This window comes from Hemicordylus capensis, chromosome 2 (genome assembly GCF_027244095.1).
Source record: "Hemicordylus capensis ecotype Gifberg chromosome 2, rHemCap1.1.pri, whole genome shotgun sequence".
NCBI classification, from domain to species: Eukaryota; Metazoa; Chordata; class Lepidosauria; order Squamata; family Cordylidae; genus Hemicordylus; species Hemicordylus capensis.
The window spans coordinates 46667740-46685116 of record NC_069658.1 but is presented as its reverse complement, the minus strand read 5'-3'; the positions used below and the strand labels follow the sequence as shown (position 1 = coordinate 46685116).

The following is a 17377-nucleotide window of genomic DNA, read 5'->3' as shown; positions in this document are numbered from 1 at the left end:
AAAATAAATATGAAATGTTTGTTTAAGCAGTTAAATTTAATAAATAAAAAAGTATGCTTACTATCTTACTTTCAAATATCCCAAACACTATTCTTGTACATGGACATTTGTCCATATTTGTTAACATCTGATTAATCAAAGTGCTTTGTAACATGAATACAAGACTTTCCAACTGAAAGCTAGCTATGGGTAAATGATTTGTAAAAACAGGTTGCTCACCTGTAACTATTGATCTGGAAGTGATCTGTTGCATTCATAAGAGTGTGTTCTGTGCCTGCTTGGGACCATTTAGGGAGAAACTGACTAGCTCCTCGAAGCACTTAACCCTGCTCCCTGCATGTGGTGCATTTCCTTAATTCCGTAAAAGAGCCCCTGGTGGCGCAGTGGTAAAACTGCCGCCCTGTAACCAGAAGGTTACAAGTTCGATCCTGACCAGGGGCTCAAGGTTGACTCAGCCTTCCATCCTTCCGAGGTCGGTAAAATGAGTACCCAGAATGTTGGGGGCAATATGCTAAAATCATTGTAAACCGCTTAGAGAGCTTCCAGCTATAGAGCGGTATATAAATGTAAGTGCTATTGCTATTGCTATTGCTATTAATTTGGGTGGGCTAGCGTTTTCTCCTCAGTTCCTGAAGGACCAACATTTGGATTCAGCCATAGTATGGAACCAGTCCATAGTTCAACAAGATAAGTAGCACCCATGTTCTATAAATATACATTTTGACACCTCACATACTGCAGCAGGGCCGGCAGGAGGGTCTTATGAATGCAATGGATCACTTCCAGATCAATAGTTACAGGTGAGCAACCTGTTTATCTGGATCGTGATCTGTTGCATTCATAAGAGTGGGTGACTAATGAGCTGTCAGTCTGGAGGCGGGTGTAGTATGCGAAGGTAAGACTCTTTTTAGCACACCCCTCCTGAAGTTGGCCTGTGCTGCAGAGCGAAGGTCCAAGGCATAGTGCTTAACAAAGGTATACTCAGAAGACCAAGTTGCTGCTATACAGATGTCCTTGAGCTTAATGCCAGTCATATGGGCGGCAGAGGTAGCAGAAGCACTTGTAGAGTGAGCCCGTATGGTCTTTGGGGGCTATACCTTCTGGTGCTTCTATGTCAGGAAAATAGATTCCACAATTCAGTGGGACAGTCTCAGTCTGGAAATTTGGCAACCTTTCACTTTGCCCTTGTAACTCACAAAAAGACATTATGTCTTCCTATAGGGCTTGGTCATATTCAGGTAGAACAGGAGTACATGCCATACATCCAAGGAATGTAGTGACTGTTCCAGAGCCGTCATGGGATTTTGGAAGAAGGTAGGAAAGACAATGATGCTGTTGATGTGGAAGTCTGTAACCACTTTAGGCCTAAACTCAGGGTCAAGCAAAGCACTACCTTGTCTTCATGAAATTTAACATAGGGGATATCAATGCAATGAGCAATTAATTCACTCACCCGTCAGGTCGACATTATAGCTAACAGAAAAGCTGTCTTTAGCATCACAAGTTTAGAAAGGGCCGTCGCCATGTGCTCAAATTGAGACTCTTTTAAAGCTGATACAACCAGGGATAGGCTCCACTGTTTGTTAGGCCGAGAGATAGGCAGGTAGAGGCTGTAGACCTTTTAAGAGCTTTTTCCATTCCAGATACAAGAAAACTGTCTTTCCGTCCCATCTGGGATGGCATGCAGAAATGGCAGCCAAATGGACTTTGATGGAAATGTTGGCCAGTTTCTGCTGCTTCAGGTTCGTGAGGTATAACAAGACCTGGCAAGAAGTAGAAGTCTAAGGCAGGAAGCCATGCTTCTGCACATACATTCTAAATCATTTCCATTTGCTGTTGTAGTTGATGAGAACAGACTTTTTCCTGTTGTTGAGAAGGATGTCATTCAACAGCCTGTCATCCAGGCAGTCAAGTTCAGAGTTTTCAGGTCAGGATGGCGGAGCCTGCCACCCTCTTGTACTAAAAGATCCTCACGTTGAGGCAGTCAACTGTGGCAACCCTTCGACATTCTGAGTGCTTGCTGTAACCATGACTGTCAAGGCCACCATGGAGTAATCAATATGCAGTTTGCAGACTCCTGCAGGATTTTTGCCAGATCTCTGTTCAGCAGAGGATAAAGGGGTGAAATGTATAGATATTTTCAACCCCAGTTGAATTGGAAGGCATCCCCTCTGGAGTTGTGGCCAATTCCAGCCCTCGAGCAATACTGGGAGCACTTTTTGTTCTCTGATGTCGCAAATAAGTCGATATCCGGGGTCCCCCAGGCTTTGAACAGCACGTCAGACCAACTTCCTATTTGTCTTGTTGTAGGTAGATTTGCAATCTGCTGAGGTGGTCTGCTAGAGTATTCTCAACACCTTTAATGTGAAATGCGATCAAAGTCATTCGTTGCACTATTGCTCAATTCCAAGTTTGCAGGCTTAGCATACAAAGGGAGTGGGACACTGTACCTCCCTGGCAGTTTAGGCATGCGGTCACCATGGTATTGTCCAGGCTGATTTGGACCACCTTGCCCTTCAGAGATGGCTGGAAGGACTTCAGCACCTGAAAGACCGCAAAAAGTTATAAAACATTTATATGCAGCTGGCACTCGTGCAGAGACCACAGTCCTTGCACTTGGAGATCCCCACAGTGGGCTCCCCAGCCCTGTAAGAAAGCATCCATTGTGACCCAGGAAGTCGGTTGAGGCACCTGGAAGGGCACTCCCGACAGCAGGCTGACTTCCTTCATCCACCACTGGAGGAAAAGCAAGACTGGATAAGGAACTGTTCACATTCGGCTGGAAAACTGAGAGAAACCAGAGTTGAAGACGCCTGAGTCGTAGCTTGGCATAGTGTACAGTAGAGGTGCACGACGTCATGAGCCCCAGCCCCAGCAGTTTCTGCACTTTGTGTGCTCTCTGAGTGGGTTGTGCCACAAAGGTGGCTATTTGGGCCTTGATGCACAAGAAGCACTCCTTGGGCAGAAAAGCCCATTGCGACTCTGCATCAAAGATGGCCCTGATGTAGTCTATCGTCTTCATTGGCTGTAGCCTGGATTTCGTCCAACTGACCTGGACATTCAGATCTTCAAGCAAGTTCAGGACTGTTGAGGCTTGCAAAGCTAACTCGTCTTCCTGCTGTCCTGCCAAGAGCCAGTCGCTGAGGTATGAAAAAATTGTCAACCCCTGCAATTTTTGCAGCACTGGAGATGCGCTAAGATCACAGCCATTCATTTTGTAAATATATGGGATGCTGTCACCAAACCAAACAGGAGGATGTTGTACTGATAGATCTGGTGCCCCACCATAAACCTGAGGTACTGCCTGTGGTCGCGCTGGATCTTGATGTGGAAGTACACATCTCAGAGATTCAACATTGTGAACCATTCCTCCCCATGAAGGAGAGGAAGGATGCTCTGCAATATCACCATACAAAACTTGTGCATGCCCAGGTGTCATGGCCCAGACCTCTGAGTCAGAAGAGTCAGAAGAGGAGTGGGAGAATTTGGTTGGGAGAGCAGGCTCAGAAACACAACAGGAGGGTTTGGCTGTGAGAACAGACTCTGCAGCTGAGGTGGAACGGCAGCAGACAGGGGAATCTGAACAGCTGGCAGAAATGAGGGCTGAGGAGACTGATCAGGAGGAAGCTGGAATTTCACCTGTGTTAAGAAGACGTCTCAAGAGAAAGGCTCAGTGGGAGACACGCAGGCGTAAGATCTCGCAGGAGAAGGAATACAAATGCTGAGTCAGGACAGCCTGATTGGCTGACGGTTATCTCGAGCCCTATATCAAGCAAACACTGTTCCTGAGATGGTATTGTCAGCAACATTGCCTACTGCAGACAGTGTTCCTCGTGCTTATAATTGTTCAACCTTTCTTGTTTCAGACTGTCCTTGTTCTGTTCCTTCCTTGCTCCTTTATTTCAGTTATTGCTCAGATATCATTGAGGGGGGTACCTAGTTTAGTTTCAAGGGGACTTTATTTTGTTTCTACTACTTTATCTTTGAGAGTCATCCTTCGCTTTCGTCCGTGCAGCTAAGCTGCTACTTTCTTATCTACAGAATATCTATCTTGACTCACAGAAGTGGAGCTGGAGGGACCATAAATCCTGTCAGGTCAGCCGTGTCAACATATTTACAACACCAGGTGATGGTTCAGCCACCGTAGGTCCATGTTTGGTCATAGGCCTCTGTCCCACTTGGGGACCTGGAAGTATTGGGAGTAAAAACCCTGCCACTGATCTGTCCACTGAAACAGTGAGATTGCATCCTTGTCCAAGAGAGCCTGAACTTCCTCCAGCAACAGTGGGAATGCTGGCGTGTACTTGATCCCATTGAACAATGGTAGGGTTGTAAATTCTATCATCTGGACTATGCGAAGGACCAACGGTCCAATGTTATGTTGTATGATGCTAAGGCATGATTTGACAGCCTGATATTGGGGGTGGCTAAGATGGATTGAAAGTCAGTATCGGGAGCTCTTGCAAAGGTTGTTCTGGAGGACAGGCCACACAATCAAAGATGCTGTTTCCCCGAATCGGTGGCTCTCGGGGGTGGGCCTTGGAAATTCCTTGCTTTCTGGTTGAAAGGTTTTCTATTGAAGCGATTATAAGACTTCCAATAGTCTTTCTTCTCTGATTGAGTCTGATGACAAGAGTATTGTCATCTGCTGAAGGAATGGTACTTGGAAGAGTAAATTTGAAAAGGTGAGGTGAACCTTTTCACCATGAATTTGGATTTTTTGATAGACTCTATGGTGGAGTCTGTGGATTCACAGAAAAGACTCTTCCCATCAAATGGCAAGTTCTCCACTCTGTCCTTCCTGCCTGGTTGAAGAGCAGTGGACCGCAGCCATGCATCTCCACAGGGAGACTGCAGTTGCTAAAGTGCGCGACTCAGTTTCTGCCAGGTACTTGGCATTGCTCAACCGCTGCCTAGTAAGGAGAGTAACCGTGGCATGAATATCATTGAACTTAGCCAAGAATTCCTCTGGCGACAAATCAGCTTGCTCATTAAAGAGAGAATCCCACAGAGAGTGGGAGTACTTGGCAAAACACTCAGTGTAGTTTGTAATCCAAGACAAGAGGTTGAGTAGATCTTGTGACCCATTACTAATTTATGACCCTCCTTATCCCCTGGGGTGGTGTGTCTCTTCCTAGTCTTGGAAGAAGAAGTACAGTCCACAACTACAGAGTTGGGAGACAGATGTTTCAGGAGAAAATCGTTCTCTTCCTCCTGGATCCTGTAAAAGTTTTCCAGGTGTTTGGAAGTGGGGGCAGAAGTCTGGAAAATCTCCAATGCAGACTTAGCAGCTTTGGTGATCACTGGGAGTATAGAAGCACAGGTTGCGTGGTAGCTGTGTAATTGAAAAACTTGTATACTGGATTGTCCTGTGTTTGCTTCTTTAGTTCTAGACCCAATGCCACAGCCATGTAACTGATTTGGCAGCGATAGGAGCACATTTCCTCATTCAGGGAGATGTCCTCCCTGAGAATCACTTTGATAGGAGGATCATCCGGGTGCTCAGATGGAATCCGGGTGCTCAGAGGAATCGGAGGAGCTGGATGTAGAGGAACCTGTTATCTGTAGTAGTTATAGTTATCGTAGTTATCTGTAAGTATAACCGTCTGTGGAGCTGAAGGAGTAAGTCCCTTCTTCTTTGGGACAGTCTGTGTCATAGAAGAGGTAGTGTTCAAGGTCACTGTCTGAGTAGGCTGACTCTTCAGTGGAGGAGCCTTAGGGGCTTTCACAATCTGCATACACAGGCGAGGCGGATCATGTTGGGAGGTACCACTGGAGGGTCCCACCTGGAAGGAGTGACCTGAGTGTCCATTGAAATCACCATAGGAACAGATATGGGATCCTCCAGCGTGGGAGTCACCTGAGTGGCTATGGGGACCATAATAGCCGAAGCCTAATGTTGAAGCTTCCAGAGCCTATAATCATGATAGTCCTGTGGGAGACCTGGAGGAGGTTGGGCCGATAGATAAGCATCGCCCTGCCCACCTTCCTGAACCAAGCCCAGGCTGGTAACATAGTCCCTCACTGCCCTCCAGGGACATGGACTGTCGGTCTGCATAGCAGAGACATGGGTCAACATTGAGTGGAGAGCTTGAAATGCTGAAGGCGTTGAGTAAGCAGATGGAAGGGGTCCAGCTGGTGACATTCCAGGCATTTTTGGCACTGATAAGAGCCATAGCGTTGTCATTGGCATCGAGCCCCTGGCTATAAAAACCATTAAATGTCGAAGCCGACTGGGTGCTTTCGTTGGAATTGAGCATGTTGAGAAGATGTTGAGTGTCATGAAAGCAAAAGGAAGGATCTAGATCCTCATCATCAGCGTCAACATCAAAAACAACCGGCAGGGTCAAAGAGTGGAAACCCCCCCGCCACCTTGCAGCAGGAACACCGGAGAGGGAGATTGCAACCGAGTCTTGGCAGGAGACAACGATCAGCCATGGGGTCAAACTGTCGGCATCGTAGTGGCCATCATCGAAGCTGCAGGAAGACCATGATGTTGAGAGGTCAGCATCGAGGTCAACATCGAAAGTTGAACTGAAGAACACACTGGCATTGACTGGAGGCTAATAGGAGAAGGTGTCAACTGAGAGACGGTCACAGGCTCTTCACGCCGGGGCTTAGCGCCCTTATCCCAATGTTTCTTAGAATGAGGCACTCCTTCACCATCCTGCTCACGGTGTTGGGACTTATGACGCTTACGGTGCATCAAGTCCGAAGGCGATTTTATTGCCTTAAATGGAGTGCCAGAATCTGATGTCATTACACTGCGAGTCAAGGATTGAGACTGTACCTCCGCAGTCCTCAACTTCGACATCAATGCTGTGCTCAATGTCGAAGGAATGAGAGCACTGGCAGGTGAGCAAGACATTGGCATGCCAGGATGAAGCACCTCATCATACAGTGCGGCCCGAAGGCGGAGCACCCTGTTTTTCCACGTCTGGTGAGAGAAAGTCAAGCATATCTTGCAGGTGGACATATTATGCTCTTCCCCAAGGAACAGGAGACAGAGCTCAGGGTCGTCCGCTGAAGGGAGCTTTGCATTTCAGCGGAGACAATGTTTAAAAGGGATTTTTTTCTTATCCATGATGATGGGAAAAAATAGGAAAAAATAGAGTGGTACTTAAATGTCGAAGTCAAGGGTCCATTCTGAGTCAGGGCCGTCGAAGTTCATCCCTTAGTTTTAATCGCAGCTGAAAAATCAGTCTGTTAGTCCATTGTTGTTTTAAATATGATTAGCTAAAGAATAGTAAAGTCCAGTCAGAGGAGTAAAAAGAAGTATATGTCTCTTTTTCCACAGGAAAAGAGTTATTATTTTTACATTTTACATTTTATATCCCGCTCTTCCTCCAAGGAGCCCAGAGCGGTGCACTACATACTTAAGTTTCTCCTCACAATAACCCTGTGAAGTAGGTTAGGCTGAGAGAGAAGTGACTGGCCCAGAGTCACCCAGCAAGTATCATGGTTGAATGGGGATTTGAACTCGCGTCTCCCCAGTCCTGGTCCAGCACTCTAACCACTACACCATGCTGGCTCCAACCAAGGAGCTCACTGTCCAAGGTGCCGACAGAATGGCGGTCAGAAAGGAACTGTAGAGAAAATGCTAGCCCGCCCAAACTAAGGAAATGCACCACGTGCAGGGGGCGGGGCTAAGTGCTTCGAGGAGCTAGTCAATTTCCCCGAATGGTCACACGCAGGCACAGAACCCACTCTTATGAGTGCAATGGATCACAATCTAGATCTATAGTTTTAATTATCTTAATTCTAGATTTTGCTATGCTACATGGCTACAGAAGAAAAGCTTTCCCACAACCCGTTTAAAAAGTGTATTCCAATAGCTTAGAAATACTGCCTGACATCCAGACGAGTATTGTGCTAGTGCAACGAGAGATGTTTTGCACACTTAAGAAGTTTGTGGAGCTGTACAAGGTTGTAGCACTCCATGATACTGTGCAACCAGTAGCAGACCTTCTTTATTACACAAACAAGGTTCTGCAATGTGTTATCCAAGGTGTTGCACAAAGTTTTGTGCAAAATGTCAACAGATTCTGCTAGCATAACTAGTATGCAGACACTCCTTTCCTAATGCAACTTCACTGTGCTTGCCGTGCCCTTGTGCTAGTACAAATGCATTACCCAAGTGTAACAGTTTTTGGATGCAGATCAGTAAGTTTTTCCTCAGATATTTTCTAAATGCTCAACTTTTAAAAATTAAATCCTATCTTTGATATTCCGCTTTATTTCATATTTTAATATGAGAGGGTGGTAAATATTGCCATACTAACACAGAGTTTTACAATTTCTTTATAAAGGTTTTCTAAATGAGACTTCAGTATGAGCTCCAGATATTATATTACTACTAACTTGCATGGGTAAACTGTTCATTTTACAAAATGAGTATATATAAGTAAGAAGTGGCATAATAGTATTACAGTGAGCTGATTAGTGCATGTTATAGACTAAAAACATTCAGGGGACCATAAGAGATATTGCCACATTCAGCTCGGAATTGCCAGAAAGAACATGCATGGTTCAAGTATGTTAATGCAGAATTTTTCTTAAAAAAAAAAAAAAAGTATGTTATATACAATTTGACAACTGTTTAGTTAAAAAAGGACTGCACATATATACCTAATTCTATCTATATGAGACAAGCAGTATTACCTCAGTCCTTTTAAAATTTCATTCAACTGATTTAACTTTCAGATTACATGAAAATATCATTTGAAGCAGCAATATCTGAAGCACTTACAGTCATCCAAGTCTAGGAGTGACACATCTTGTTTAGTAGGAGCTCTCTTCTGCAAATTTTTCTCTTCTCTCTACCAAAACATTAATATTTGATGTTTTATTCAAGTAAAAACATTACCCATACTTTTATGTCTGAAATAATACACTTGCTAGGCTCACCCTTCGTAAAATTCACTTGTCTAGAATTCACATATATGAATCTGTGCCCCTCTTCAGCACCGTTCTCCTGATATTATCATACTGAAATATGAGTGCAACATTCCTGTGATGTTGTTATATCAACATTTGAAGCAGTAGCAGTGTCCTGCTGAAGCTGCATTATAGAAACGTATTCTTTTATGGGGTTTTTTAAAAGTGTGGTGGCTTTGATCTACTTGATAAAAGATCAGCATTCCACATTCGCATTTTGCCAGGTGTAGAGGGAGGCCAGCGGCAGCCCGGGTTCAGCCCACCGCTGCGGAACTCCTTGCCCCACCCCCTGCGTCAGTGGTTGATGCAGGGAGCGGTTAGCCACACACCCCCGTGTCTGACACCAGATGTGGGGGCTTCGTTCAGGTCCCAAATGGAGCTGTGCGGCCGCATTTAAGAGCTAAATCAGACAGCGCTACGTTCGCAGAGTGGCTGGAGTGACTCTCCCTGTCTTTTAAAGGCAAGGAAAGCCACTCCTGGTCATGTTGTGAAAGCAATGGTGGAGGATCTAGCTCTCAAACGGGGCCGCACAGCCCCATTTGGGAGCTAAATACAGCCAGCAGCATGTTTGCAGCGTGGCCAGGAGTGGCTCTCCCTGCATTTATAAGGCAGGGAGAGTTGCTCCAGCCGTGGGTCAATTTAGCTCCTAAACGGGGCCCCATAACCCCATTTAGGACCGAAACCATGCCCCCCCCCCGCATCTGACTTCAGACACAGGGGGCATGTCAGTGGCTTGAGACATGGCTCCTGAGGGGTGACGGCCCGTATTCTTTGAACTTGTTCGCTCAATGGTGGCTCCGCCCCTGCATTTAGAAACCATTACTATTATTTAGCAACTCCACCAGCAAGGTGAAGGTCACTATCACTAGCTTCTGTTTCTCCAGCCTGAACTGGACCTTTGCTTCCCTCACAGAAACCTTCAGAATCACCAAGTGCCCTGTAAACAGAAGAAGATTTCACTCATACTGTTCACTGTTTTAATCGTTTGCTGGTGTAACTCATTTTATGTAAGCCGTTCTGAAATCCTTGTTGGCTAAAGAGCAAGGGGAAATTAAGGATGCTCACAAATTTCTCCTTTGTAGAACTTCTAGCCTCCATCTCTTCTCAAGCACTTGGTGTAATTGAGTACACAGCAGGACCTACTCTGCTAACTGGGGGAAGAGGAACATTTTAAAAGTGGTGATTCTCTTTATTTAGCAGGGGGGAGCAACTGGCCCTATCCACCCCCAGCACAGTATCTTTCCAGTGAATGTTGCTGGTGTCTATTTTATGTTTCTTTTTAGATTGTTAGCCCTTTGGGGACAGGGATCCATCTTATTTATTTATTATTTCTCTATGTAAATCACTTTGGAAACTTTTGTTGAAAAGCGGTATATAAATATTTATTGTAGTAGTAGTTGTAGTAGTAACCCACAAGTAGGCATGTGGAGGATGCACTGTAGGGAATCCCTCTGTACATAAAAAGGTGTCTAACAGCTGGATCCTGTGCATGTCTACTCAGACGCAAGTCCTATTATTTTTAATGGCAATCACTCCCATTGTGTTCAAATAGACCTGAGACAAATTGACCTGAATGGATGAGAAGGAAGGGAGGAGCCCTCTCATCAATAGCCAGAGTCCTTAGTTTTCTTATCTAAGCAGATTTGGGTAGAAACATTCTCAGCAGTTCTGTTTAATGAAAAAAACAAAGGATTCTGGTTAAGTATTTCTGAGATGTCTACTTAGCTCTCTTACTCAGTGCTATTTGGAAGGATCTTTTTTTACTAGAAACGATCCATCTACAAGTACAGGCTATGAGACAACTGGCAGTGGGCAGGGGGAAGGCATTAACATGATTTATTTTTATTATTATCTGACAGCTTATGAAATGCAGGAGCTGAGGTCTAAATCTGTCCTTTTGTGGGAGGGAAAGGCTATTTATTAAAAAGACAAATAAAATTAGTAAAACAGACCATAAACTGAGAAGGAAGAAGAACAATGGTCAATGAACAAATTAAAACATCCAGCCTCCTAGCATCCTAAAATTCTTGCCAAAACAAGCAAATCTTGGTCAAGTGGCAGAAAGTGGCGAATGAAGGGGGTCTGCCAAATCTCTAGTGGGAAAAAGTTTGTGGTGATATAACGTGTCTCTCCCTATATGCCTTTCAAACTCAGTTCCTTACTCTTACTTTGGGGCAGTGATTTGTTCCTTTCCCTTTGGTAAATTAGGTAATCTTTTGATTGCTTAACCGCTGTCTGGGTCTAGTATGCCTAATCCCAAAACGCTCCATGGCCTAGCTGACGGGGTTGTGCTGTTCACAAGAGGGGACAGCTCTTGGGTTAACCATTCTAACTGTCAGGAAGGCTGTTATACTATCTTCCAAGAGAAACAGATTAATTCATTGGAAGTGCAAACCATGGTTCATTTAAAGGAAGTTTGGGTCATTCACATTTTTTGACACAAAGGAGTAGTAAACATCTTTATCATTATGTTTGGATCGCTTAAGGAGCTCCATTCTTCTAAAAAGATGCACTTGAGCAATAAGAGATCAAATTCCACTTCTCCTGTCACATCTTCCCTTTCTCACGTCTTCTTCCTTCTCAGCACTGCCCACCCATTTATTCCTTTTTCCGGCTGTTCCCCTCTCTTGCTGCATTTTCTGTTAAAAATCACGATAGAATCAAATAATCTTCACATCCCTGCCGCCTAAAAAATCTCTGCCTCAAGAATCAGGATAAGTATGCAAAGCTGGTTTGAACACCTGCTCACTACATAAACCTACTTCTAATAAATTCTCATGGGTATTATGAATTATGTGTTATGTCCTTAATGCTTCCTTTACATTTTCTTATTTCATATTTGAGATGGTGTGTAGTAGAAACAGTATCACAGCAAGAAATGACCACACTAAAATAAATAGTTTCTTGGCAAAGTCTTTGCTATTCTCTTCCTCCCTGCAGGTTCATAAATTGTATGTTCATGATATGGTTGCACTAATTTCCTGTTTTGTATTAGCTGAGCAGAAGCAATCATTTCAAATATTTGAAAGCATTATGCAGATATGTTCTGAAGAAGAATACTGTCACTGAGAAATACTGTATCTACCATCAAACTCCTGCTAACGGGACAGAGTGATGCCCTTTTCAAGTAGTGGTTCTTCTATAATTAGCAAGGGGAACGCTACTGGACCTATTAATTCCAGCACAACATCTTGCCAGTAGCTGCTGCTAGTATCTTCCTTCTCTTTTAAAAGAATGAAAGCCCCTTTGGGACAGCAATAGCTTTTTCCATTTCTCTGCTATGTTGAAAAACAGTATACAAGTATTATAAATAAAATATCTTTCATAAGAACTTCTCTCTTGCATATGGAGAAGTTCAGAAATACTAGAGCACCCAGTACAATCGACAAGCTAAAAGACACAGGGCACACAACAAGCTTAAGGATAAAACCAGTCTGAAAAGCGAATATCAACACCATGTAGGATATCACTGAATATATCTAGTCAGAAGTCTATTTTGGTTCTGTTGAAGATCAGTGTATTAGTCTTGCTGTTTATGATAAAGTTCTTGATGAAGTTTTCAAAGAATAAAGATGCCAGGTATGAACATTAAAGGCATAAGGAGGGATTCTTGGCTATTCAACATTTATTCAGCTTCCTTTCCCTGGAGAGCCTCAATTCTATTTTATTTTTAGCGAGTCATCAAATGCCAAATTTCTTCAGGAAGAAAGGTAAACCAGTACCTTTCTAGCAGCTAAACATGTAATTTGGAAGAAAGTGAATAAACTAGAAGTGTTTCCCATTTCAGAAATGTAATTACTTTTAGCAGAAGCTATGTTGGTGCATAAAATCTCCCAAAGCAACCTATTTTTGGCTGGTCCTTCTGGATACTCATTCAAATTCAAATAAAGCATTTCATCATAATGAAGTTCATTATCATGACTTGACATGAATTCTGGTATCCAGCTATAATTTCTTAAGAAAGGTGTCAGCCATCTATATAATACATTAAGGTCGTACATGGCAAGCCCCACCCACATAGTGCTTTACCAAATGGAGGTAAGAGAACAGAAGCACCGTGGCGAGCGAGTAAGCGGTGGGGAGGGAACGGGTGAGCGAGCAGGGAGTGAGCGGCGGGGAGGGGTCGAGTGGGTGAGTCAGCAGGGAGTGGCAAGTGAGCAGCAGGGATGGGGCGGGTGAGAGCAGGTGGCTGACACTGAGCAATAAAGCAGGGGCTGTGATGAGGGACAAGGAGAGCAACAAAGTACTAGCGCACAGATTATCTATGTGTATTCAGCTAGTTTGAATTAATCTACAAGATTATTAGTAAAATACTTTTCAATCTGGTAAGATAAAGTGTGGCATCGAGTCAGTGTCAACTCTTGGTGACCACAGAGCGCTGTGGTTGTCTTTGGTAGAATACAGAAGAGGTTACCATTGCCATCTTCTGTGCAGTATGAGATGATGCCTTTCAGCATCTTCCTATATTGCTGCGGCCTGATATAAGTGTATATATGTTCCCCAGTGTGTCTGGGGAACATACCAGCGGGGATTCGAACTGGCAACCTCTGGCTTGCTTGTCAAGTCAATTCCCCGCTGCGCCATGGTAGCAGAGGAAGTATACTACTGTTCTTATCTAGGGCACCATCAGAGCAACAATGTCAATCTTCATGAGATAGGAATCAGACCACAAGCTTGACAAAGCAGTATTCAACTAATGCAGTTGCCAGGTCACCATGGAGGACTGTGAATGTCTTCCTGATGACTGTCTGCTCAAACTCAGCATAACAGGAGGCACACCTCCTTTGAATTCTCAGCACATTGTACAGAATTCAGGAGACGGAGTATCTCTTGTTGCTTACAAGTTTATCTAATTCTAGTGCAAAGTGAAAGGCTGTATGTGCAAGAGGTATGGGAGGGAGGGAAAGGAGACAACCACAAATAATGGCTATCAAGACTACCCAAATTTGTGAGCGCCTGTAACAGTTATGACTTACTTAATAGGTTTCAGTGGGTCTTAGCCACAACTGACTTTGGATCTGATCCAGCTAATGTCTTCAAGTATTCTTTAATCACTAGTAAACATCACAATTTTTTTTTAATAAAAAAAAGAATATATTATACAAAAATATATTTTCTTTAAACATTAAGTAACTGGTAGCAGACATATTGTTTATAAAACAATTTGAAAATGAAGAATGTTGTAAATTGGGTTTACAATGGCCCTGCTAAGATAGGTCACTATTGTCTTTCAACAAATGGCTGCAAAACTCTTGCCCAAGGTCACTCAGTGAGTTTAACACTAAGCAAAAATCTGGACCTAACCACCTACTGACCCACTCTGATGTTCTACATTTACAGTGAATGCTTAATTGAAACTGAGCTTAACATTTTTTGTTTGTTCTTTCCCTAAAATTACATGTCACACAAAAATAAACCTGTTTCCAAAGGAAGTGAATGCAGTCCAAAGCTGAATGCTAAACAAAGAAGTTAAGCCATATCCCATCAAACATTTCTCCATTTGCAATTCATCTTGATAATAGAGACAGAACCTGGGTAAATGCATATAGGACTTGAAGCAGGAGATTTCTCTTGCTCAATGCATAATTCATGTGCTCCGCCTGCAAAGTGTGTAAAATGAGAATTTCACACTGCAGCATGAGCCATGGAACTGCAGAGAAGAGGCAGATGAAATCATATTTTACTGTGCGAATTCTGTTTCTTACCCTTCCAATATTTATACAAAACCATCATTGACAAACCAAATGCACTGACTGATCACCTACTGTTTCCATTGTGTTAGCACTTGAAAAGAGATCAGGCAGAAAGATAGACAATTTGTTTTTATATATTTTTTAAATAGTGGATCAGGTTTTTAACAGCTGAGTGACTGTATTATGCTTGTATAGGCAGGCAACAGCAACTGATTTTAAAATCCCACTGTAGAGGCTCTTATTTACCCATGCATCCTACTCAAATCTGCATTTCATTATTAGCAGCATGTGATTGTGTCTTTGAACATCTCAAACTATTTTATGTTATTCCAGAATGGCTTGCTATTTCTGTGAGGGATCACTTACTACTACTATATACCGCTTTTTCAACAAGGTTTCCAAAGCAGTTTACAAAGAAAAATAAAGAATAAATAAATAAAATGGTTCCCTGTCCCCAAAGAGCTCAAAATTTAAAAAAGAAATATAAGGTAAACACCATGAACAGCCACGGAGGGATGCTGTGCTAGGGTTGGATAGGGCCAGTTGCTCACCGCCCCCTGCTAAATATAAGAGAATCACCACTTTGAAAGGTGCCTCTTTGCTCAGTTAGCAGGGGTCAGTTGCTGTGTTTTAGCTATAAACATCATTCTTTGAAAGTTATACTTCAAAGTGCATAATTTATTGGAAGTACAAAAATATGGCCATGATTTGGAAGTGTTTTACATCTGTTTTGTAAAGAGAAAAAGCCTAGAAATATCTTCTCTAATATGTCACCATCAGGGGCAGAGCCACCATTGAGTGGAGCCCTCCAGCGATCGGGTGATGTCTATGTGTGTGTAAAGTCACATACAAGGGGAGTCACTGGCACATATGGCAGGCCACCGGGGATGTGGCAGAACCCAGGTCTCCATTCCTTGGCTCCACCACTGGTCAACATCTTTTAAATACTTGTGTTATAGATCTACCTTAACATTATTTTGTTTTTCTAAGTCACAATGTCTTCCATATGGACACCACTGAAAAGGTATTTGCATAGATTATAAAATATAGTTTTAGTATAAGAGAAGACTCGCATAAAGAAACAAATGCAATTTGCATTTTAAATGGATAGACTACAGAAATAGTCAAGATTTAAAGTAGTGTTGTAGTTCAAAGGCTTCTGTGCACACAGTTTCTTTTACAATTATTAAAATTAAAGTTAACCCTGATTTTTCTCCAAGAACTGAAGAATAAAAACAATAAAAGTCTTTAAAATTGAAATGACAGTCTTTTAAAAAGAGAATTTGCCTGGTAGATAGCACATTTTGACTTCCAATACACAGTTTGGTTTCTAAGTATGGCAGAGTCTCAAGTTACTGAGGCGCTTCACACAACTGATGTGAAGCGTCGGAGGGGGTCCTGTGGGCAGAGCGGGCTTAGCTCGCTCTCCCCGCAGACGATCAAGAAGCAGCCTGGGGGGCTGGATGAGCCACGCACATGACTGCCAGCTCTATCACGGAGCTGGCAGGGGCTGTGGGGATTGGGGGCTGCGTGGCCCCAGGAAGTTCCAGAATGCCCCACACAAGTGCGTTGGGCATCCTGGAGAGATCACCGAGCCCGAGAGGCTGCTTACAGATTGCAGAGGTTAACGGAGAGCTTGCTCCATTAAACTCATCTAAGGGGAGGGGTATTTAGGCGGGCTAGCCGCCTTGGGAGCACTGGGTTCGCCTGAGAGCCCAATGATACCCACGATCCCCAGGAAGCAGGGGAAGCTAAGCTCCCTTAGCCCGCTTTTCAGTTATCATGAGAATAGCTTCACTAAGTCATTACAACCTTTAAACCATTTACTGCAGAAGTTAAATTAAGTCAATGGATAAACTTCAGAATGAACTGCTTCGGGGATGCAGCCATTCTAATACACAAAGTAAAGATCAAACTGCAAACTAAATTGCAAAATGGTGTTTTATGGGGTTTTGCACTCTGCAAAGCAAATGTGCAAGAATTTAGAAATACAAAGGGGAAAGTTTCAGTACAGGATTTTGGAGACACTGTGTGTGTGGTAGTTACTATTCAAATGGAGTACTGAACAAAAGGCTTCTATTTTGCTGAATCTACATAACTAATTTGGGACTTGACCTTTATGTTGTACTGGGGTTTACTCTCCCGGCTTCTCATGGATTGCCTTTTATCTTTTAAGACTTTTTATTTTTTGCTGTGTCAGGAATTCTGGCTGGGTGTATCATTCAGGGTGGGTGTATCACCTTCTCCTAGGTGGCTTTAGCACTGGTTTGAGATTTGCATGACAACTGTTTGATCAAAACAGAGGTCAGCTTCCTTTCAGGCACCAAGTACTTGTCCATGCCTCACTCAATTTTTATTCTGTCAGAGTTTCCAGAGAGGAAACACTACAGCACTGATAGTTAGAACATAAGAACAGCCCTGCTGAATCATGCCCAAGGCCCATCTAGTTCAGGGCATGCCCTCTCTCATACTGTTACTTTTCCTGCAACTGGTATTCAGAGGCATCCTGCCTCTGAGGCTGGAGGTGGCCTATAGGCCTCAGACAAGCAGCCGTTGATACACCTCTCCTCCATGAAGTTATCCAAACCCCTCTTAAAGCCATCCAACTTGTGGGCTGTCACCACATCTTGTGGCAGAGAATTCCACAAGTTGATTATGCATTGTGTGAAAAAGTATTTCTGTTTGTTGGTCCTAAATTTCCTAGTAATCAATTTCATGGGATGACCCCTGGTTCTAGTGTTATGTGA

The 17377-nt window shown here is 43.4% G+C and overlaps 1 protein-coding gene across 1 annotated transcript in view; it reads right to left on the bottom strand.

The window, feature by feature from the left end:
* The window catches only part of AP3B1 (adaptor related protein complex 3 subunit beta 1), a 211232-nt gene that overhangs the window by 75335 nt on the left and 118520 nt on the right, over window positions 1-17377 (bottom strand). The window contains 1 exon segment of the mRNA XM_053295883.1: window positions 8750-8819. Within this exon segment, the coding sequence (XP_053151858.1) occupies window positions 8750-8819 (70 nt within the window).